A 24080-nucleotide genomic window follows, 5' to 3' on the forward strand; every position below is an offset into this window, starting at 1 on the left:
ATCAAGGGCCCGGGCGTCCACCCTCTGAACGTCCAATGCTGCGAGAATTCGTCTACATTCCTTGCTCCCGCGGCACGAACCAGCCCCATGTTGCACTTCGATCTGGTTTCCGTCCCGCAGAGCACACTTCAGGCAGCAGCACTCACGGCCTGGACGCAAGCTCCGCGATAGTGACCATGTACTCGGCGGGGGAGCTGCCCAGCTTCCCCTCCTTCAACAACGTCCCCCGCCCGTGCTTTCTCCACAAGGCACAAACTGTTGCTCGGCATGACCGCTCATTTGCGTCGAACGTTTCTAGAAGACGCACGGACTCGGGAGTGGCCCGGTCCCTCTAACTGGATGTGGACTCGCGGGATGCGGACCGCCCAATGCAGAGAAGCATCACTGGGTGGGCGCGCTGCTCTGGTTGGTTGGGCGGATGCCCGTTGACGTGCTGCCAGCTTCACCAACCTTCTCTGGCAGCTTCGGTGCAGATCGGCTGCAACCCGCCCCGTGACTGGCCAGCACAGCCAAGCCTGGCAGGCCAAACAGGCTGCACTACTTCGTCCACAACACTACAGTACGGGACATAGCATCGCTGTGGTAGCTGGTATTACGAGTACATACAGAGGAGTCCACTGGTGATGGCAAATCGAAGCACAGCATTTGGGCCTTTGTGCCATGGGCCTCACACCTGCACGACACTGCTGCACAAGATTCGCGCCAGCAGATAGCGCCAGCAGATAATAGCAACAGCAACCATGACGAGTACAGTTGATAGAAGAAGCTTCCATCCTGTTTTGATGCTCCAACAGCACTTTTCTCGAGCCTTTAGAGCTGTCGCATTGCGGTTCAAGCAGTCTGGTCGTCTCGCGAAAGGTCAGATCACGTGAATGGTCACGTGATGATATGTCCGCTGACCTAGCCGTGCTGCCAAAAATGGTCCCCAGTTCGTTCACAGCCTCCCTTGGCAGGGATGGCACGGGCCAGCATGCCCGCCGCTCAGCCCGAAGGCTCCGTGTGTTCGAAACACTCCCTCTCGTACTCGGATCCCCCTTTGACCAACCCAGAAAATTCTGGGAATTGACCACAACGACGACGATAGAAACCAGTCCTCCATGGCGCCCCGCCGTCGCCGTGGCGCCGGCCCCAATGCCGGCGACGATGCCCATTCAGACACGGATGCGCCCAAGAACCGCCCGCCCAACACAGCCTTCCGCCAGCAGCGCATGCGCGCTTGGCAGTGTGTGCTGACGCCCAAACTTATCGTCACCATCTTCTCCATCCTGGCCGCCATCTACCTTGGTTTTGGCGCCTACTTGACGTATCTGGCTCATACCGTACGCTTGCCTCTCGCCTGTGCGGCTTCTCCTTCGTGTACGACAGACACTGGACACTGACCCTGCCCGTCTCTGTGCGTTTAGGTCCGCGATATTCGAATCGACTACACGGACTGCGCAACCACTGCCCCAAATGGCACCTTCGGGCCGTTGCCTCAAGAGCACATCACCGCTCACTTTGCCAACTCGGATGGAGCACACGATCCCTACCAAGCGGAGTGGATGAGGGAAACTCGTACCGTCAAAGTCGCAAACTATACCTCCGACCGCACGTACTGCCTGGTCAGGTTCAACATCCCCGAGGATTTGCAGCCGACCATCAGCTTCTTCTACAACCTGGAGAACTTCTACCAGAACCACCGTCGCTATGTGAATTCGTTCAATGCCAAGCAGCTGCTGGGCGACGCAGTCGACGGCGGTACCATCAATGCGTCCACATGCGACCCGATCACCTACGACCCTCTGGGTTCCGGAAAGATCGTCTACCCCTGCGGCCTCGTAGCGAATTCGATCTTCAACGACACCTTCAGCACCCCTTTGCTCCTGTCTGTGCGGGACTCAAGCGCCTCGAACCGGACGTACAACTTCACTACCCAGGGCATCGCCTGGCCCGGCATGAAGGACCTCTACGGCGAGACCAAGTACAATTACAGCCAAATTGTGCCGCCGCCGAACTGGCACGACCGCTACAGGTACGGCTACGTCGACAACAACCCGCCGCCGAACCTGAAGGAGGACGAGGCGTTCCAGAACTGGATGATGCTGGCCGCCGCGCCGAACTTTTTCAAGCTCTACCAGAAGAACGAGAACGAGACAATGGTGGCCGGCCAGTACCAGGTCGATATCGAGTCCAACTTCAACACGACCGTGTACAATGGCCGCAAGGCCTTCGTGCTCACCACCATCTCCACCATGGGCTCCCGCAACATCTGGCCGGGGATCATCTTCCTGATAGTCGGCGGCATCTGCCTGATCCTGGACGTCTACTTCATTCTCTCCTTCTTCCTCTGGAAGCCCCGCAAGCTGGGCGACCCATCGTACTTGTCTTGGAATCAGCCATCCGCGCCTCAAGGGCATGCGTCGGCGTCGTGATGGATGGAGTGGATTGGGCGCACGGTCGAGCCGTTAGGGGCGTGGCCAAGCGGTGGAAGTTTTCTTTCCTTTGCTGTTTACTAGAGATGCTTTGGGCTATGGGATTGCACGGCGTATGGGGGGCATACGGTGTCTCATTTTTTCCTTGTCTTAGTTGTCCACATTCCTGTTCAGTGCTTTCTGCTGCAAAATGAAGGCGGGTTCTAGTCATTGCCCTGGCGTGTGTTGCGTGTATGGATACCTAGCTGTGTGTGAAGTACATTGGTGTGCTGAATGGTCTGTTTTCGAAGCCGGGTAATGACATCAGATATCCCAGTGTATTTCACTGCATGATTGTCCAGTGCCTATGAACAGCATGTCTCTGCATGCGGTGTTATCTGATCTCACCAACTCATCAAGCAGAATTACGCCTCCTCTTCCTTTTTCTGCATTTAGAGGCGAATCAACAACTCTCGGTGCAGCACCCGGTGCACACGCCAATGCTCCCACATTTGAAGGCTAGAGCATTGCGTGCACAGTGAGGCCGATCTGCATTTTCTTGGTTTTTGCTCCGGGCAACTCTTGCCCAACTTGCGGCTTTGTCCTGCCCCGCAGCACCAACAATCCAGACTTGCGGTGCGCTTTTGCAACCGACTTCCATACATACAACACAAGCAAAATCCATCCCGACTTCGTTCATCAAGCTGACTCAAAATAACTAGGTACCTTAGCCTGCCCGGACTGTTCACGATATCCGAAGAGAAGTCTATCTGCTAGTGGTGGCTTTTGGCCCATTTGGGAAACCCAGTCCACGCCATTTAAGTGGCACTTAGGCATCAGCCCCACCCGAACGCGACGGGGTGGCCCGTGACGTGCTTGAGTGAGCAGCAAGCGACGCGACCGACCGTAACGGGAATTTTTGGGGCCTGGCCACCGCCCTGGGGCTCCCTGGTAACCACCATTCACTGCTGCATCCTCTTGCAGCCAGCAGCCCGGCGACCAGAACTTCGCTCCTGCATCACCAGCGCCACGCCGCTGTTTGGAGAGTTCTGCCATCGTCAATCGTATCGCTCCACGCAGATCGCCCACCATGGGGGACATCAAGATCGATGGCAAAACCTTCCAGGAGCGCATGTCGCACTTCGTCGGCGCCTGGAAGGCCGACAAGCGCTCCGGCGACGCGCTCTTCGGCGGCGTCTCGTCCATCGTTATCCTGATGGGCAAGGTCGGGGAGGAGCCCGAATTCTTCAAGAACAATGCCATGCACGTACGTTATTCCTCTTGCCCTGGTCGCGCCATCGTGCGGTGCCTGGCCACACACGCAGTGCTAACCTTGCTCCGTCTACAGTTCTGGCTTCTCGGCTACGAGTTCCCCACAACCCTGATGCTTCTCACTCCCGACACTATGTACATCGTCACGACCCAGAAGAAAGGTGTGACCCTGCCCTCCCGATCGCGTGCTGTTTTACTCGGAGTGCTGACAAACGCTCGCAGCAAAATACCTCGACCAAATCAAGAGCGGCCGATTCCCCGTCGAGGTCCTTGTACGAGGCAAGGATGCTGCCGAGAACGAGAAGCTCTTCCTCAAGATCACAGACGCCATCAAGGCAGCAGGCGTGAGTCACGAGTCACAATGCGCTTTTCTCCCCGCTCTTGAATCGTAATACTGACCAGTGTGGTGGTGCTACAGAAAAAGGTTGGCGTGCTGTCCAAGGACACCTCAAAGGGCCCTTTCATCGACGAATGGAAGAAGATTTTTGCCGACAACTGCAAGGACGTGGAAGAGGTCGACATTTCCACGGCACTGTCTGTCGCCGCCTTCTCAGTTAAGGATGAGGCAGAGCTCCGCGCCATGCGGACGTCGTCGAAAGCCTGCGTGGCCCTCCTTAACCCCTATTTCCTCGACGAGATGTCCGACATCCTCGATCAAGAGCAGCAAATCAAGCATAGTGAGCTTGCCGACAAGGTCTCGAACAAGATCGACGACGCCAAGTTCTGGAAATCGGTTGAGCTTCCGAACCGGCAAAAGCTGCCTGCCGATTTTGAACCCGATCAGCTTGACTGGATTCTCGGCCCTGTGGTGCAGAGTGGCGGGAAATACGACCTCAAGTGGCAGGCAGATGCGGACAACCAGCCGCTGCACCCAGGCATCATCATTGCCGCCATGGGCTTGCGATACAAGTCCTATTGCTCCCAGATTGCCCGTACCTTCATGGTGGATCCCAACAAGTCGCAGGAGAGCAACTACAGGTTTTTGCTGGCCGTCCACAATCTGGTCTTGAAGGAGATCCGGGACGGCGTCGCCGCCAAGGACGTCTATAACAAGGCGTACGCCCTGGTCAAGTCGAGGAAGCCCGAGCTCGAAAAACATTTTCTGAAGAACGTCGGCTTCGGCATCGGTCTCGAGACCAAGGACTCTACACTGATCCTCAACGGCAAGAGCACGCGAACCCTGCGCGACGGCATGACGCTCTGCATCACCACCGGCTTCACCGATATCCAGAACCCCGACCCTCAGGACAAGAATAGCAAGGTCTACTCTCTGGTTCTCACCGACACGATCCGTGTCCGAGACGTCGAGCCGGTTGTGTTCACCGGCGATGCGCCCACCGACGCTGATGCGATCTCTTTCTTCTTTAAGGATGACGAGGAAGTTCAACCGTCTCCAAAGAAGGAAAAGCGGGACTCGCGGGTGGGTGCTGTCGCCACCAAGAATATCACCAGCACTCGGCTGCGCTCGGAGCGGAACACGGCGCCCGATGACGATGCCGAGAAGAAGCGCCGCGAACACCAGAAGGAGCTCGCGGCCAAGAAGCAGAGGGAGGGCTTGGCCAAGTACGCCGAATCCACGGCCGGTAAGAACGGCGTCGAAGTCAAGAAGTTCAAGCGCTTCGAGTCGTACAAGCGCGACACCCAGTTTCCGCCCAAGGTCCGGGATATGGGCATCGTCATCGACCAGAAGAACGCAACCATTGTGCTTCCGGTCATGGGCCGGCCCGTTCCTTTCCACATCAACACCATCAAGAACGCCAGTAAGAGTGACGAGGGAGAGTGGTCCTTCCTCCGCATCAACTTCCTCTCTCCCGGCCAGGGCGTCGGGCGCAAGGACGAGCAGCCGTTTGAGGACGCGTCGGCCCACTTCGTCCGGAGCTTGACTTTCCGGTCGACCGATGGCGATCGGTACGCCGACATTGCCAACCAGATTTCCAATCTCAAGCGCGAGGCGGTCAAGAAGGAGCAGGAGAAGAAGGACATGGAGGACGTCGTGGAGCAGGACAAGCTAATAGAAATCCGAAGTAAGCCACCCGTCCCTGCGGAGGTTGTCTCGTCTGGTCCGATGACCCTGATCCTAACATGCACTCAGACCGACGGCCTGCCGTCCTGGATAACGTCTTCATCCGGCCCGCCATGGAAGGCAAGCGGGTGCCTGGCAAAGTCGAGATCCACCAGAACGGTATTCGGTACCAGTCCCCCCTGAGCACGACGCAGCGCGTCGACGTCCTGTTCTCCAACGTCCGCCACCTCTTCTTCCAGCCCTGCCAGAACGAGCTGATCGTCATCATCCACCTCCACCTCAAGGACCCCATCCTCTTCGGCAAGAAGAAAACCAAGGACGTCCAGTTCTACAGGGAGGCGACCGACATCCAGTTCGACGAGACGGGCAACCGGAAGCGCAAGTACCGGTACGGCGACGAGGACGAGTTCGAGGCGGAACAGGAGGAGCGCCGGCGGCGGGCCGAGCTCGACCGTCTCTTTAGGAGCTTCGCCGAGAAGATCGCCGAGGCCGGCCGCAACGAGGGCGTCGAGGTGGACATGCCGATGCGCGACCTGGGCTTCAACGGCGTGCCGAACCGCAGCAACGTGTACATCCAGCCGACGACCGAGTGCCTGATCCAGATCACGGAGCCGCCCTTCCTGGTGATCACGCTCGAGGACGTCGAGGTGGCCCACCTGGAGCGTGTGCAGTTCGGGCTCAAGAACTTCGACCTCGTCTTCGTCTTCAAGGACTTCTCGCGCCCGCCCTGCCACATCAACACCATCCCCGTCGAGTCGCTCGAGGACGTCAAGGCGTTCCTCGACTCGTCCGACATCGCCTACTCGGAGGGCCCGCTCAACCTCAACTGGTCCGTCATTATGAAGACGGTCACGGCCAACCCGCACCAGTTCTTCGTCGACGGCGGCTGGGGGTTCCTGCAGAACGAGTCGGACAGCGAGGACGCGTCCGAGGAGGAGGAGGAGGAGAGCGCGTTCGAGATCAGCGAGAGCGAGCTCGACGCGGCCTCCGAGTCCAGCGAGGAGGACTCGGACTACGACTCCAACGCGTCGGCCGAGGGCAGCGACGAGGCCGACGTGAGCGAGGAGGAAGAGGGCGAGGACTGGGACGAGCTCGAGCGCAAGGCCAAGAAGCGGGACCGCGAGAGCGGCCTCGACGACGAGGACCGCGGCGGCAAGAAGAAGCAGCGGAAGAGATAAGATGTGGGTGCACGCTAGCGGCTGGTGGGGTGAGGTCAGAGTGCTTGGTAGGATTCGGCGGAAGGAGGCAGGGTGTCACGGATGAGCAATCTTCTTTTCCCCTTTTTTCCCGCTTTTGCAGGCTCTGTTTCCTCGTCTTGGGTTGCGGTCATCGGGCTGTGATTGTTGGGTCATCAGGTTGTGTATACATAGGGATGTATCTCTCCGACTGGCCGAGTTAGTTTGTGCCCTGACAGTTCGGCTGGTTCATTTATCGGTAACATGGCCCCATGGTTTCGTTGAGTAACCTGCCTCTCCCTAGCTACGAGCGTGGCCGTGCTGTGCTGTGCTGCTGATGCTGTCTCCCTCGGGAGCGAAACAGTCCTCCTTCGCGGTCATAGTGGGTTGGGCGTGGCTTGCTTTGGGGGGAAGGATTGGTGAATGAGGTTGAGGCAGGGCAGTTGCAGCCTGCCAGCCTGCAGCGGCGGTCTGGTCCATCTCAGTTGAGTCTTGGGATCGGTGTATCACGGCAGCAGTGTTCACTCGTCGATTCCCTTACTTCAGTTTGCCCTGCCTTACTGGTTCTGTTGGCAGCCTTGAAGAAGTGTTGGCTGAGTAACTGTCCATCATTACCTGTTCTAAGTGTGAGACTAGCTTATACAACCTGGATATCCACCCTTTCCGCCTGTTCTTCGACCCTTACCCTTACCACCCATCGTGCCTTCTCCAGGGTGTTCGGATGTCACTACTCATTAATACGTTGAGGCGACTCGTTGAGTACGTTTTGGCTGATTCTGCTTGATGACCAGGCCCGGGAAAGGGGTAATGGGAGAGGGAAGGGGTGTGCATACTTTGCCCCCTTTTCTGAGCGCTTTGCTCGCCGTGCCTTCGCTACTGTCCTGGACTGCCTGCCCCAGGCCCGTTGATGTACATACTCCGTACAAAGGGGAACGTGCCTCGACCGACCGTTTTGTCAGAGTCTTCCTGAGGAGACCAACGCTTGGACACCGGCCGGTGTCATGTCAGTTGCCCCTGGCTGGTCAGTTTCCCTTGACTCATCCCTTCTCCGCTCGGAAGTCTTGGAATAAAATGTTACAGATAATATCTAATGTTTCAGGTTTCTGGCTGCAGAGGATAACTTCGCTCGCTAGCAGGTTCTTTGAGGCTACGGACTATGCTACGGGCTACCAGGCCGGCGGTCTACCAGTGTGGCTGACGTGGAGTCCTCCTAGTCAAGCTCAGACACTCGCAGGAAAACATCACTGCTGGCTTCCCCTTCTGTATCATCGGTGAAACACCACTGGTGAACTAAACCCCCACCGCTTGGGGTTGAGCAGAAAATGCCTCTATCAGCCAGCCCAGCTTCAAGGCGGTTCGCATGTCTCCTGTGGGCTTCGCCGCTGCTGGCCCGACTGCGTGCTGTCTGATCGCAGGGCATATCAACGGGAAGTCAATCAGAAGCCCTCGGAGCCCCCTCGGAGCACAGCACAATCTTCGGGCCGGAACCGCTCCGAACCTGGTGGCTTTCCGGAGGCGGCGTCCTGATAAACACACGGCAGGAAAAAGCGAGCTGCTGTCACTTCCTTCGGTGTGCCGTGGCGCGTGGCACGGAGCGGGGGGGAGCTTGCTTCTTCTCCGGATAGATACTTCGCAGTAGACACGCACATAGTGTATGTAGACAGCAAACAGACAGTCAGTCAGGAGTAGTTATGCAGGAAGAAGCCACCTCCCTTTCAAACCCCCGGGCCTTTCCTCGCTAGTCAGCAAGTCCCGACGCTAACTAATCCCGTCCGTCACTCGCCATCTCACATCTCATCACCTCCTCACCGCACAGACACGCAGACGCACGGCAGGCAGACAGACAGACAGGCAGATGGCAAGAGCAAGGGTCCGATCGCTGCCTAGCCCAAATCATCCCCCTCCCTTCCCCCCAACTGGGAAGAAGCTGCAGAGAAAAAGATACAGCCATGCGTTACCGGGTGAGCTCCTGCGTAGTAGTGTAGCGTAGTTGCGGACGGCCTGTTGTGCCAGTTCAAAGGTGGAGAGCAAAGTGCCGTGGGCTCAAGGACGGAACACATGGCCATCATCCGGGAGCGCGCTGAGCGGGCGAGGGGGAAAGTTACACTTTGGATTACTCCGTCCATGTGGAGGTGATGACAGTTAGGCCATGTTCTCTCTGAGGCACATGGCCATCTCCGATCCTCTGCTCTCAACCAGTCAGCCGTTTCCAATTATAGCTGGACATACCACAGTCGGTGTACAGAACGTTATAAGTAACGTGAACTAGTTAGCTTGGGAGTTAAGCAATGCGTGGCTGGCTGGCTGGCTCGACGGAGATGTGACAGACGCGCCAACCCCACGCGGACAACACGCTGACACTAAGTACGTCTCAGCCAGCTGAATTCCAGAATATGTAATTTTAGTTAGCGTGCACGATGGACACCACGCGACGAGATCACACTGGATCGATCCTTTCCTGCGCGGAAGGATGCGGATGGGCCGAGCCATTCCGGATTTGTCCCGGGGCTGGCTATTAGCGTCGTTGAGCGGAAGTGTCAAATGTGACCACTGGCTGGTGAGGTGAGCTTGTTTTGTGGTGGTGGTTTGATCGCTGGTTTGCCCGTTGCCCCCCCCCCCCCCCCCACCCACGAGCGGCCGGGGGCGGTGGACACGCGTCCCACGATCCTGCAACCCTTGCGAACCCGGAGGCTTGGGCTCGACTTCCCGGCAGGATCAAGCTCAGCCTTCAGTTGGTCTCCAGCGCTGGCGCGGTGGGATCTTTTAGTGCCCCCACCTTCCCGGCCGCCCCTTGGTTGTCTTTTGACTCGCCTCAGCTCTTCGGTTAGGAATGGGGCGGTCCGTCTTTTGGCGGGACGTCGTTGGCTACCGGGTGCCGAGCTGACCTGTCCTTTTTTGTTTTTCGCGAGTCTTGGGGAGTGGGGCGGGGAAGGAGGCGCTCCCTGAGAGAGGGAAACAGGCGGGTTGTCCCACCGGCGGGGGAACAGTGGAGAGACGGTCATGAAACGGGAGATCCATCCTGCCGATCTCGCAGGTGCAGGGAACGAGCTGTGTGCTTAAATGGTCAACGTGAGGAACTGTTGCACAGTGTATGTACGGATGTAAGATTTACCCTTTGAGCATGGCGTGCAAACGGTTCGGCTTTCTGTTCTGGAATGGCCAAACGTGGTCCATGGCCACGACGCAGGCGCTAGCTAGGGTTCTTGACAGACCCACCAGCGCCACTGTCACCCTTGAGTTCTTTGGGCACGCCGTTTCTCCCTCGCTCATTTCGGTTCAGGGTCGTGATGCACGTGGAGACGAGTTGGGGTGACCCAAGCTCGCCGGCCTCCTGGTTTGCTGGGTAACTCCGAGCTTGGATCGGCAATCGTGCTGACTCGGATCTGACCGTGTCTCTCAATTGTCCAGTGACCTCCCCCCATAACTGCTGTATACACTACTACCACAGTACCCTTGTTAGCGTGAGTTACAATGCCCCCCTTGTTTGTTCGTTAGTTTGGTACTTTTGGTGGATCACGACAAGGGCTCTAAATCACCAGAGCTATCAGGTACCTACCTAGTCGTCTTGGCATAGAATAGACTAACCGCAATAGAAAGTTAGGAGGCACTGTAGCCTCTGCCCGCAATGCAGCTTCCTTCGGTGCCTGGCCAGTCAGCTAAATAGGATAATTGCGTTCAATCCACTGCTTTACTATACCTGAACGTGCCTCACTTGAACTTAGAGTCTGGAGAGGATGAGGCTAGAAAATGGAACAGGCGGGTCAGAAGGCCAAATTTGGTTGGCTGCAGCCCCCTGTCAAAAAGTGGGGGCAAGAACCAAACTAACAAACAAACAAGCATTGTATTGTACAGCAGTTGTAGACCCCCAAACGTCTCGGACAGCTCGAGGTCGCTTGAACAACACTGCCGATGCTGATTGGGTTGCTTGATGTGACGGCCCATGCATGCTTGCGAGCAGTCATGGCTTGGAGAACAGTCCACCCCGTGCTCGTGCTCGAGCTGGGGTTGGGTGCTCTTTTGCTTGCCTGGTCTCCTTCGCTAGCCAGAGGAGACTTGTTTGCATGTCTGTGAGATCCGATTGTGAGACCTTGCTGTGGGGTGCTCGAATGCCCATCTCAGCTTGGATACGATCGCGCACTCATCGATGATTCCATCTCGATTAATCCGTAGAGCTTGGCTTCCGCCCGGGCCGGTTACGTTAGCCGGAAGGATCACGATTCGATAGTGAGGCCACTAAGTGGAGGCGTGTCGCTCCGACATAATTTTGAGACGAGCTGTGGTTCTGGTTCCTTCGCTCTCGTCACTGTTCTTGAGGAGAAGGAGGGCGGAGGGGGTGACTAGCACGGAAACGGGGATAGTGTAGGTCCCACGTTGTGTTGCCTTCACCCCTCTTGCTGGATCGGAAGCTTGGGTCATGCTTGGCATCTGCCACGAGGCGAAGCCAAAATCGGCAGCCAGCATCCAAACCACGCAGCATGGTGCTCGTGCACTTTGGTGTCGAGGCGCTCAGCGGCCAATGGCAGAGCAGCTGACGAGACGTTGTGAGGGATGCGGGCTGTCCTGTGTAAGGTACCTAGATATGTACGGATACTACAGTCCACTACACCGCGTACACTACTCCCCTGCTGCCAACCCTGTCTTGCCTTCCGTCGGAAGACTTCAGAGCGCTAGTCTTCGTTCCCGGTTTGCCTCCAAATGTCCTCGCTGCTTGCACAAGCACAGGAGGGCCTGGCGTCGGAGGGATGTGCTTCTCCCGATGGACGCACTGGCGCTGCGACGGTGCCCTTCGTGGAACGTTGCTCAGTGTGTGAAGATTCTCCGACTGGCACAGGGCGTACAAGCGCTGGCTCCCGGACAGGCTTCGGGCTCTCAACCGCGTATCCAGCCCCAGTTACCCCCATGGAGCGTTTCTCTGGTAGGAATACCTTGGCCGTTGCAGCTTACGCTCTTTGGGGGAGGACGGCATCATTGCCAACGGAAGCAGGGCTGGCTGAAACTTCCCGCAGGACATGCAGTTAATCAATCGGTACGCCGCCCGAGCACATGGTCTGCCAAGGGTGGAAGCAGGTGGATCTGGCGTTCTTTCCGATCAAGAGATCCGAACCGGAGTGGCAGCCTGCGGCGTGGGAAGTTTGTCCAGAAAACTGGCCGGTCCCACTTGTGTTTTCTTGTTCCATTCAGGCTGAACTTCAAGCGCGGGACGGCGCGCGATCTCGCGATTGAGAACAAGAGCGCGGCCCGGGCAAATCGATGACCGTGTGTAGTGTACGTACCATCAAGACGGACGCACCTGTGACTTGGTGTCCGTCTTGGCGCTCTCGTTTCCAAAGGCAGCGGGACAGCGTCATTGCCGGGACAGCGTCATTGCCAAAGTGCCCGGTTGCATCAAGATGGATCGCGACAGGGGTGTCTGCCACTTGGATACCGAGGCCGGTCCGCGAACCGGCCGTGGTTACGTGAACTAGCGCAACTGTGGCTGTGATCCGAGGGGAGAACCACTCCTTCAATGCTCTGGGCGAGGCATCCATTGTTTGGACCTTCAGGCAGCCTGCAGAGAATCGCCAACAAGGGTGGGCGGGCAATCAATAATTGAGGTGACCAGATATGTCCGAACAGGGCAACGTTAATCGCTCACTGGGATGACGATATCCCGGCCGTGCCAGGGAATTGCCGTGTCCGACTCGGCCGTGAGCCAACCACTCCAGTCGCTCACTCGTGCAGCTGTCAGCGACTTGCTCGTTAACGAACTGACGGGAACTCACACTGTCACCGCCATCCGGCCAAGGCGCACCAGATCTGCCAGTCCGCATTGCGTCCACGTTAACTCGCGCGAACCTAACTTAACGTGAGGTAGCCGGCTCAGACGGCGCCACATGGCATGGCACAGCGGCACCAAGGCAACCCCCCTTTTTCCTTTTTCGCAGCGGTGGCAGCGACCCAAGCGTCCGCCGAGTAGTGCGAAGTGACGGCATCTTGTCATGCGGACGCCGAGACGTGAGGGATGAGATAGCGTAGTGTAGATTGATGGTCGGATGCAGCGCAGGGCACAATGCAACCCCATCGCCGACTTGATCTGGCATGGGCCATCATGTTCCTGGCCAATCTGACGACTGCCAGGTCTGCGAGGTCTGCCTCGTTGATGCATGGGACAAGACGGAGAGCCTGGGGAGTGGGGCCGGGGATGGATGCGAGGATGCAAGCATGCAAGGATCCAAGCGTGCGTGACGACGACAGGCGTGGCCAGCGCCGACGAAGGAAAAGGCAGCCCGCCCTGGCCCCACAGGCCGGAGCCGGGGCGGAAATCCCACCTGTCTGGCAGCCCACTGTGCAGATAGTGAAATACACGGTACACACTTCCAATTTATGCAGCAACTGTGCATTGCACAGTGTCGCGGGCTACTGCACGCACTGGTGCGGTCCATCGGGCCACACCGGCACCGGACCCGCTCGGATGAACCCAGCGGAAAGGGCGAGATGTGATTTCCTGCAGTCATGGCCTGATCTGGGACGCGGCTGTGTGCCCCGGGACCGATGGCCAATGGCAGGAAACCGCATCGCGGCCTTTCCCTTGCCTCATGGCCGGCCTGTCCTCCACTAACCAGTTCAGGAACTATTCCCGATCACACGGGGAGCGCCCCATCGCCCCATCCCGCGCGTCCCGCGAGTTGGGTTGTGTTCACTTGTGTTGAGAGCGGACCAGGATGCGATTGAGGAGAGCAGGGTTGCCTGCACAGTAACTGCAGGTGCCTTCGAGAATCCCTGTTGAGTTCTTCGGGAGCGACACCATCAAACTTCACGAGGCATGACGCCTCCAATGTTTGGAATTTGTTCGTCACAGCTCGGCATCTGCCTACACTACACTACTACCCATGCGATTTGGCGCAAATGTGTATACGAGCTTTTGGGAGTAAGTTGTCGAATGGTTGTCGAATGGAGTCACCTGAAGAAGGACAGTGGACACTGGAATTGAGATTGCCAAGGCTAGTTAGTTGGAGAATTCCTCGAGAATTTGGGATCCTTCAGCCGCACTGCGCTTGCACAATCGCGCCAACCGCCCCAAAACAACGGCAACTTCGATTCAGTGGCGGAGCTAGTATACCCTGACAGAAGAAGCCATTCCGGACGTACCCATGGGATGGGAACGTGGTTCTTCTGAGATGCGCGCTAGCTGGATGCGGAGACTACTGTGTAAAACCCAATCACGCGCGGTCGAAAGACTCCTTCGCACAGTAAGCACAGTAGTGTACGGAATACTTTACACGAAACACTGCACATGGTTGTGTCGTGCCGAGTTCAAATTTCATACCTGACAGTTTCGGCGGGCCGCGAGCGAGATCTTCCCCGCACCGTGTGTACATAGGGTATTTTTAGGACGGGCGGCTCGCGAGGCAACGAGGTGGGGGGGTGTCGCACGTGTCGAACAATGCGGGACCCGTAATCGAAGCTTTTGTTCATTCCGAAAGATCTCTCCGACCCTTAACGATTTCCCGAATCGGGAAAAAGCGTTGTCAATTACATATTTCCGGATAGCGTTTCCTTCAATTGTCACGCGAAAACCAGCATGATATTAATAATAGATTATGTATCAAATCATACTCTGCTTTGCGCATACAAAATAGGATACCATGAGATTAGGAATGACTTGGGATTCTGTGTCTCAGGTCCGTTCGGCGCCATTAAAATGGGCTTGACGAAACGGTTTGGCGATCCCCTCTCGGCACATCCTTAAATCTCCGCCGTGGTACAGTGGCACGCGCATTTGCTGTGTCGTAATCGCTTGATGAGGCATTGCCGGCCTTGCACCGTCATCCCGGGAAGGGGTTCCATCCAGCGCCGATCTGAGCCTTGCCGGCAATGATCGGTTTCGTTTCTGACACCATTTCAGTTTGTTTCGTGGCTCTGGAGATTGGAGAAGCAGAACGCCCAGTAACGGTTGGTCAGGCGTTTTGGGCCTTCGAAACTGGAAGGATATGATTGGCTCGGCGCTTGGAGGCCTATCGGAGTGGGGCGTCCTCGGTTAACTATCCTGCAGCCTGTCGTTTTTCTGGGACCCGACCTGATCCCAGCCCTCGGGATCTGCCTTTTTTTGATGAGCGACTTTCCAGGTTTCAACCCAACGCTTTGGGGCCGATGCAACCGCTCGATTAGCGAGGCTAAACCGACCCTCAATCTCGCCAGGGCCGGTCTGCACTACACAGTACGCTACACGACTGTACACTCCGCTAGGCGCGATGAGCGAATCACGTCGCCCTGCTGCAGAGCACACTCGTGTGCTGCCGTATGTACCTATCGTGGGCACTACAGTACACTAGGGATTTACGACCACAGCACAGAATAGCATACCAGGTATCCTTACATGTAGTGTAGTGGAGTATAGGTAAGTGCACGACACTATGACATTAGTGTTCTTATGGTGCCTCAGAAAAATTGGCTCTTTTCATGCCACAGAAGACCTTGCAGTGGAGTCGCACACACGACCGATTTGCGGGGACCTCGAGGTCACCGCCAGATCCAATCTTAACATGCCCTTCGACCAATCGATGGTTAACTAACGTCATGTCGCAGAGCACAGTGCATTCCTCACTGCCCACGCTGCCAAACGTGGCGTTGTTTGGAAACGCCGTCCAAGGGTGCGCTGACCCATGGCTGGAATTCCCGGACGCAAAGCGGCCATTGTCTGAAGTTCTCCACGCACCGTCGTCTGGACAGCGCATTACGCAGCATACAGATGGGCTTGGGCTCTGCGGTTCCAGCGGCTGGGATATTTCACTTTCCATGATCCCGCCATGGACCGACTGCTATTTTTCTTGGGAAGCCTTCAGCCACCCGCCTGTCGGCACCGGCTCAGGAAGGAAAGCTTCGCCATTACCAAACCGGTCGAGCGGCCCTTGGACAAGGAACTCCACGGATAGCGTACACAACGGAATGCTGATCATCGATATTGTCTCCTTCGGGGACGAAGAAAAGGGGCTGTCGTCCGGATTTGTCTTGGCGGAAATGGGCCTCCGCTGCTGACATTCCTTCTAGAAAGCGCGCCAAGACCCATGATCCCAGCCTGGCCCGATCCCAGATGGAGATGGCCGAGTACAAAAGTGTACGTGTATAAGTGAGACGGTAATACCGTGGCGTCCTTGGTGGCAGAAAAGGCCGGCGGCGCAGCATCCCACCGGTGGCAAAAGCAAACAGCCACAGGAGCACGACGAGTCCTGTCAATGGCTGCCTGCCACGCTGACGTCCAGTCATGGACCTTGCGTGCCGCCATTGTCCATGGCTGCGATCCACACAAAGAGATCGTGGCGACACCCAGCCTCGGTGGTCTGTTGGAACGGCTGGCGGAACTGGGACTTCTCTGCGGCTACGAATTCCGTCTGCGCCTGGGAGCAACAGCCGGCGTGGACAGATCGGACCACGCCCCGATCGATGGGAATCTCCGCACAGAGACGCCTCACGCCAGGAGCTTCCTCTCGCAGCGTCTACACTGAAAACGCGACAGTCGGGGCTGCCATGGGCTCCTCGGCTCGAACGAACAGCACGGCACCTCCAAATTCTCGACGAGACGCACTTCTCTTGGGCAAATGTATGTACAGTACGCTCCTACCGAGATGTACTTACCAGGTAGGTATGCATGGTGGTCGCAACGCTGTGTGCCAGAAGACCCCGATCTGCTGTGTATGCAGGAAAGGGCTATTGTGACGTGCGCGACAGCGATGCAGGTGGCCTGCATGTCACTGAGCAAGTGGTTCTCCGGAGCTGCTGGGCAACTGGTCGTAATGTACGTACCAGTACAATGGCAGTGCTTGAATAAGCATGACCCTGCATCTCACTCACCGCATCGAAGGACCGGGATCCTCGTCAGCATCGATGTCACCCCGGTTCGGCGGCACCCCTAGCGTCCCCGAGGCGGAGAGAGTTTTGTGCCCCAATGGGCCCCTTTCCCGCGTCAGAGAGGCCCCCACCCAGGCGTGCCCAATCTCATCGAGGACGGAAGCCCCGTTCTCGGAAATGGATCTGGGCTGCGTTATCCTGGCCCCCACTTCCAGACGGCCGGCCCCAGCTCCGCCTCGGCAAGCGATGCCGGGCACAAGTACGGAGGTAGTGTAGTTTCTGTGTACTGTACACGGCTTAGTCGCAAGCGACCTGACCTGACGGATCGGGGCGTTTCCCAATACTTGCCCTTGCACTTGTCAGGGACTTGACCTGCGGCAATCAAAAGGATGGTTGACCGCTAGCCCACTCGGTTCGGGGCTCCCATCGGCGTGCGCCATGGTCAACTCGCCCAACTACACACTACATTTGCCAGCTGGAGTGATGAGCACGCTGAGCAAGCGCAAGATGGATTGGACCCTCCACAACGGTGTACTGTACGCACTAACGTTCAGGTATTTACCACTATTGTGGTAGGCCTGCGGCGGCCGTGAGATGCAACTTGCGCACGCTCGCCCATACCGAGCGCTGCGTCTGCTCTGCTGCCCGGCGCTTTTGGGCCTCCTCCCTCCTCTTCTCGCCGTGGGCCACACGCTGCCGTCAGGCTTGACTCCCCAAACAAGTACATATACTGCCTTACTCAGTCTGTACTGCGCACGGTACTACCTAGCCGCCCTCTCGACCTCTTGCAGGGCCGCTACGCGCTGCCTCAGTATCACTCTTGGTACAGCATCTGGTCGACGCCCACCTGCAGGTTCGATCCTCCCCGCTTCCCATCCACCGCCACTCTCCACCGTGGCATTCCCATTCTCCCGTCCCTACAGCCTCGACATTCCACTCCACCAAAGAACTCGGTGAAGACTCCGGCGGGACAACGGGGTTTGTTTCCCAAGCCTCTTCGTTGCGACCATGGAAGAGGGAGGCAGGAACGAAAGGCGAAAACCCGACATTCCTCCCTCACCGCATCGCCAACGGGCACTTCAAACTACTGATAACATTTGATGGTAAGTGAACCCACTGCAGCCCCGCTAGTTAATAACGAGTGCCGAGCCTCGCATCCATGATGCCGCCGTCATTTGTTCGTTAACCTTCGCTGGGTGGAAGGGCGGCAGAACCCACAGTCGATGGAACCAGACGGACCCAAGGAGGCTGGCGTGTTGCTATTGCGGTAGTGTAATGATAAAATTGGACCTTTTGGCGTGTTTGGCGCCAGTGGCCTGTCCCGGGGCTGCCCGGAAGGCGGCCGGAAAGGTGCCCGGTCAAGACAAGCAGGCAGGACGAGGGTGCGAAATGGGGGAGGGGCGGCACGTTCCCACAATCCATTTCCACGGGAGCCAGGCGACCCACTTGATCTCGATCGCCCCTCCACCCTAATCCACCTTTAGTGTATCCACCCCAGGCCACCCTTGCCCGCCCATCCATGGATCCTTGTCCACCTTGCCCACACAGTGTCCACCGTGCCGAATGTGGCCGCGAGCCAGGCTGCGGTTCGCCCTTGCCCTTGCACATTCGAAGCACACGTTAACTACTCAGTGTAGTTAGTGACCTGGCTAGCAGGTCGAATCAGCTCCTCGCAGCAGCAGCATACACTAAACAGGAAACACTCAAAACCCACGGTGCTCGCCACCGCCGGTCGGCTTTCTTGGGATTCCCCTTGGGTCCTCGACACACTTGCCGCCTGCCGCCTGCTGCCGTTGCATTTCTGAGGATTGAGGGTTGCTGCAACTATCTCGTTCAACTCGTCATTCTAACGACCTGCTACCCTACGAGGCTGCCATCCCATTGTACACACGCCCTCAAGTGCTTGGCGAGTCGAAGTCGGAGTTGTAGTCAACGACAAGCGATCGTAGAGCTCAGCTTCACCAGCCGTCCTCGAGATCACTTGGTTGTCCCGTCAGCCTCGGTTTGAGTTTTTCTTCGTCCTGGCCCGCCAGAGCAACCCGTCCATCGCCGTCTGGATCAATCCACCCCAAGTACAGAGGCCTGCTCGCCGGCGAGCTGTCTTGTCGTCATCTCGGCCGCCAGCGGTTCACGCAGCCCTGCAGTCTCGAACACGGACCTGTCTCTCTCCCTGTCTCTATCCTTCTCGCTCTCGCTCCGCGCCTGTCCGCGTTGGTATGGTTAGGGGGTCGTTGAGTGATTCGACCTGCTGGAGGACATCGACCCCGTCTGGAACGAGACCCCGCTATGGAAGCGGGCGAGCAAGGAGTTAGGCAAAGGTTTGTGTGCCCCTGACTCTTTCGAGGTCGACCTCGTCGCCTAGTGCTTGCGCGGATTTGAATCTGACGGGGTTGGCCCGGCCGTCGTGCAGCGCGTTTCCACCTGCGAACGGCCCTGAACATTTCGACGGACGACCCAGAGACGGACCGACCATGGCTGCCACATTGGTCAGCCCGAGCGCCCCGTACCACCACCGCCCGCACCACAACTCTTTTTCCTCGGGCTATCCTCACTCGGCGCCGCCCACGAGCATACCAGGCATGATTTCCCCCGTCGAGCCGCGGCGAGCCTCAGACGAATCCGAGCCTGGCCATTCTCACCGACAGTCGCTGCCCTCCCTGCCGTCCATCTCCGAGGTGTTTTCGGACAGAAAGCCCCTGGCCTACGGTCCTCCGCCATCTTCGGCCCCGATGCCCCCTGCCCAGAGCCTACCGTCACCCTTCAGCGCAACCGCGCCACCCAGACCGTTTGCAGATGTTGCGAGTCCGGACAAGACCACCTCGCCCAGGGCGCTGCACCCCGCGCCCTCTACCTTCCCGTCGCGTACCGAAGCCCTTCCCGCTTTTTCGGACCCAGCCCGGCCCCCGCTGGCCAGCAGGCCTATTCCCCCCCCGCTGAACACCTTCCCAGGACAACACCCCTCGCCTCCCGTCAAGCTCGAGCACCTCGAAGCGGAGCAGAGGCCCGCGGCTCAACCGGCCCAGCCGCTACCGGGCTTGTACGCCGAGACGGGGAGGCTACCGCCTGGGCAGCTGCCCTTGTCTGCGTATCCCATCTCCCCTCGCCATAGCGGACCCCCCCTCCCTTCGCCATACGAGGCGCAACGGCCGCCTGTCTACGGGGAGGAGACGGGCTACTCACCACATCGGCCATCCGAGTACAAGGCGGATTTCGACAAGCACTTCCAAACATACGGCTACCAGGATGCGCTGCAGATAGTAGGTTCTTCGTATCCTGGCAGTGACGTAACGGCGGTGCGCTAACCCGGGGGCCCACGCAGATCATGAGCTCGTGCCGCACCGGCTACCATTTTGCCGAGGCGTATGGGGCCGCGGCGCGGGAACAGCAAGGCTCGCAGCCCATCCCGTCGAGGATGCCGACGGAGAACGAAGTGAGCTTGCTGCTGAACAGCCTCATCCTCGCGCTCAAGAAGCTGGAGGAGGTCCGGGACATGGTGCAGCAGAATCGGATACAGAACGAGCGGGCGCGCGACAGCGGCAGCCGTAAGCCCGAGGACGAGGACATTTCCATGTACGGGGACGGGATCAAGCCGGCGTATGCGCTGAGCGAGGTCAAGAAGCGGCGCGGTGTATGTCCCCCCTTCCTAAACTCGGTCAGCACCACAAGAAGACGCTAACATGTCCGTCTAGCGCGCGGCTCCTCCCGGACGGTGCCACAGCTGCAACCGCATCGACACGCCCGAATGGCGGCGTGGCCCCGACGGCGCGAGAACCCTCTGCAACGCCTGCGGCCTCCACTATGCCAAGCTGGAGCGCAAACGGCAGCTCGACCAGCGATCGCTCCGGCCGAAGCCGGCCGACGAGCGGAAATAAATCATCTACCCTCGAGCGGGAGACCGGCCTGTCGCCGACCGATCAACCCCGCAAACCGATCTTCGCTTTCTCCTCAAAAGCCGAGAGAGCGTTATCCGATCTACCTGCTACATCGTCATCTATCCATCTGTCTTGTTACTTGGTTTGTTGTTTTAAATACCCCGGCGTCTAGAAATGTCCTAGACCATCTTTTTTTTTTATCCCTCGGCCAGGAAAATGAAGCCGAGACATCTTTTGGTTTATTTTCGTCCTGTTCAGTTCTTTCATTGTATATACCCGATACCCGCGTCATTTTCATCTTATGTAGTTCTCCGGATGGGGGCTGGTGCAAGGACCCTGGCGGCAAATACGGGCGTTATCTTCATACCATATCGTCGTATATTCAAACGTGTATTACGGGTCTCTGTTTCTCTTCTCTACTCGGGGAGGTGTTATCCTCCGGGTGTGTGTTTTGGCAGAACAGTCTCCAGAGAGAGATCTTGAGTTTGGGAGGGGAGTGATCTAGACGGAGAGCAATACCAGGGTTCTGAAAGAAGGAGGCCTCAAGGGGGTGGACAACGGTAGATGGATAGGAGAGGTGGCAGCTGGTATAGGTACATATGTTAGGGGCGAAGTCGAATGGAATATAGGAATGGATTGCATGAGATCCTGGATGTGCGGTCTGAGATGGCTCTGCTATCCCATGCCGGGGAGTGTGGGGAGAGAGTAAACAGTCCTGGGCCGACTTCAGGCGGCGGTCTAACCAACTAGCGAGGCATATATCATGTCAAACTCACCCATACCGAGTCTCGACGCCAATATGCTGATTTTCGACGACAACCACCTTCCTCTTCCCCAACCGCGGACAGCTCTCCGGAATCTCACTTCACCGACAACATTCCCGCTTCTCAGAGACAGTCAGCCAGCCAACCAACCTAGGCACTACCCTATCCTATGCTGTCCTGCCTGGCCCCAAATCCCTCCGTACCTGCCTCCCTGTATCTAATGTTAGTTACCGTATCCCGGACCCCCCACAGCCCTGTCCTGTCTTTTGCCTGTCTGCCTGTCTCAGAACTTTGCTTTTCTTCCCTCTTCCCCCTTCCCGCGCCGTGCCGTGCCAAGCCATCGCCCGTAGCATACATGTGTCCATACATGGTAGCATATAGCGATGTGTTGCCGAGCCGTGCGTCTGTGCTGCGGCCCGATGCCCGATGCCCGGCGCCCGGCTCGGGAACGGGAACGGGACCGGGAACGGGGTTCCGGATGCGGGATTACATACTTTGAAGAGGGGATCTGCACGCATATCTCCCGCTCATAAGGTTAGTTATTCTTTCATTCGTTTACGGCGGTATGTACTCCGGCGAGTAGTTTACCTTCAGGTACGGTAAGGTATGTAGTAATCGGGGGCAGTTATGGATCTCGACGCACCAATGGCGCCATCACTGCCTGGAGTTACTCCGTAAACACCTCCGGTTTGTTGATGAAGCAGCAACAGCAGCAGCAGCAAAGCAGCCAACCGCTCACCGGTGGACGCCATACGGCAAGCTATGTACCCTCCCTCTGCTCAGATCTGCAATGCACGGGGGCCCAGCAGCCCATTACATCACCAGCCTGTCGCGGTGGCGCATAGAGCCGTTGTTGGCGGATCAATCTGATTGGGAAGGTCTCTGCTGTCTCACGCCATTTTTCTTTTTCCTCTTTCTTTTCATCCTCCCTCTCGCGCGATTGCAGAAGCAGATCAACTCTCTCTTCTTCCTTTCTTGCTGAAGCTCGCAGGGCCCCCCCGCCCAACCGCGCGCGCACGGGAAAAAAGGACGTGAGAGGCAAGTGGAAGCGAGGCAGCGTGGCGTGCAGCGCGGTGTCACACAAGGTTGGTCGCGTTGGAGGGGTTCCCTCCTGTAGTTACGGAATACAGTACACGCTGTAAGGGGGAGGAACTGGAGACGGAAGAGGCATGAAGACGAGACATGGCGTAGTCAGCTATTCTTTCGCTGGTGATGCGGGAGGACGAGATTTGAGTCCTCGCTGGACCCTTGTTCAGACCAGTACCGCTTTGCCCACCCCTTCCTCCCCTTCCGGGAACAACACAGGAAGAAGGGTGAGGATGAATGTGCTGATCTGATCTGATCGTTGGTCGAGCCGATCGTCTGTTCCCGTCTGGATAGTGAGCATTGGACCGGCTAGAATTGCTCTCTTCCAGCTTTGGGGGGCCCGCCGCCACTCCCTTCTTTCTCGCCCTGTTCTCCGTTCCGAGCCTGCGCCGGCACGCAGGCGTCGGGATGATCTGCTGGCACGGCGGCTGCTGCTACCCCTCTGCATCTTCTCTGGTCTCTTGACTGGCCCTCTCTTCGCTTCGCGAGAAGGACGGCTGGAGGAGGGAAGAGCCGTCACACGCCTGACGCGGCTATGGCCCATGGTTCTGATGCCGTGCAACATTGCAAGCTTCAGGAGTCCTGGCCAGAGGCGAAAGGGTGCGGAGCATTACGGCCTTTGTCGTGGGGTGAGGCACACCAGCAGCGCAAGACGCACTCACCGGATTATCGTGCAGTCCAGACCCCCGGTACTGTGGTTACTGCGAGGCATGGGTGAGACGATATTGATGGCGGTTGAGGGACGCGGGCGGCCATAGACCGGGCAACTGGGCTTTTCCGAGCCCAAAATATCTCTCAATGAAATTGAAATACGGACTACTGTCGGTTGAATGCGGCGAGCAGCCCCCGGCCACGAGCGGCGGCCACGAGCGGCGGCCACGGTGCCAACTTCGCGGTCGGCACCGTCCCGCGGCATGCCGAGGGTTGGCGGCCGGGAGCGTAATCCCGCCTCCACCACCCGGGTGGTTTCCCATCGCCACGCCACAGTGAGGGAAAGCGGCAAGCAACGCCAGGCTTGGAGCAGCCTGTGGCACACTATGCCTATATTTGGGCATCCTAGGGAGGTGATATGTCTAATGCCAGTATCAGCGGACCGAGCCAGTCAGCAAAAGTGAGAAAGTCGCGATGGAGATGTGACAGAGCGCGAGGCACCCGGGCCGCCATGCAGCGGTCCGACGAAGACAAGGGTCCAACAGGGACGGCGCCACATGAGAGAGGAGGGCTGGGCCGGACGAGGAGCAGGCGGACTGAGAGGAGGCCTGCCACGCGTTAGGCAGCGAGACCCGAAGGACCTACACGAGAAGGCTGCCCAATAAATGACTCAGGTTGTTGGCGTGGATCAGAGGCCAAGGCCACGAAAATGAGAAGCAAGAAAGCCCGACAACAGGAACCAATTGATCGTTTTGCGCAGCTCCACGGCGCTAAGGGTCGCACAGAAGAGCCCGCTGAATCGACGAGCGGGATGGGCTGATGGCTGCAGGCGGCCGATGCACTAACGGTGTGTATCGTGTCGGACAAGGGGGGAAGTTCCGACAATGCATGGAAATATAGAAACAAGCAAACATGCAAGGAGAGCAGCCACGATGGTCAAGATACGGATTACTGTGCAGTGAGCGAGCGAGTTGCCCTCCAGATCTCGGCCCTCAGGGAGGCTAATCTCGCGTGACGAGGCC

The 24080-nt window shown here is 57.8% G+C and overlaps 4 protein-coding genes across 4 annotated transcripts; all 4 read left to right on the forward strand.

The window, feature by feature from the left end:
- The first annotated feature begins 1023 nt into the window (after positions 1-1023).
- Positions 1024-2584, forward strand: THITE_2106565 (uncharacterized protein). Its single transcript, XM_003648716.1, has 2 exons — positions 1024-1319; positions 1404-2584. Exons 1-2 carry the CDS (start codon positions 1098-1100, stop codon positions 2409-2411), a joined length of 1230 nt encoding a protein of 409 aa, XP_003648764.1. The 5' UTR covers positions 1024-1097; the 3' UTR covers positions 2412-2584.
- Positions 2585-3480: 896 nt separating this feature from the next.
- On the forward strand, positions 3481-7147 carry THITE_2073202 (uncharacterized protein; the record flags this gene model as incomplete). The annotated part of the gene is made up of 5 exons (XM_003648717.1): positions 3481-3657; positions 3739-3823; positions 3885-4006; positions 4081-5686; positions 5755-7147. The coding sequence occupies 5 exons, from the start codon at positions 3481-3483 to the stop codon at positions 6861-6863; spliced, it is 3099 nt and encodes a 1032-aa protein (XP_003648765.1). The 3' UTR covers positions 6864-7147.
- Positions 7148-15416: 8269 nt separating this feature from the next.
- THITE_2125099 (uncharacterized protein) lies at positions 15417-17394 on the forward strand (the record flags this gene model as incomplete). The annotated part of the gene is made up of 8 exons (XM_003648718.1): positions 15417-15490; positions 15888-15954; positions 16002-16437; positions 16566-16632; positions 16699-16732; positions 16805-16952; positions 17074-17221; positions 17262-17394. The coding sequence occupies 8 exons, from the start codon at positions 15417-15419 to the stop codon at positions 17392-17394; spliced, it is 1107 nt and encodes a 368-aa protein (XP_003648766.1).
- Positions 17395-18832: 1438 nt separating this feature from the next.
- THITE_2106568 (uncharacterized protein) lies at positions 18833-20665 on the forward strand. The gene is made up of 4 exons (XM_003648719.1): positions 18833-19003; positions 19096-19942; positions 20005-20313; positions 20375-20665. Exons 2-4 carry the CDS (start codon positions 19157-19159, stop codon positions 20555-20557), a joined length of 1278 nt encoding a protein of 425 aa, XP_003648767.1. The 5' UTR covers positions 18833-19003; positions 19096-19156; the 3' UTR covers positions 20558-20665.
- Positions 20666-24080: the final 3415 nt, after the last annotated feature.

This window comes from Thermothielavioides terrestris, chromosome 1 (assembly GCF_000226115.1).
Source record: "Thermothielavioides terrestris NRRL 8126 chromosome 1, complete sequence".
Lineage (NCBI taxonomy): Eukaryota > Fungi > Ascomycota > Sordariomycetes > Sordariales > Chaetomiaceae > Thermothielavioides > Thermothielavioides terrestris.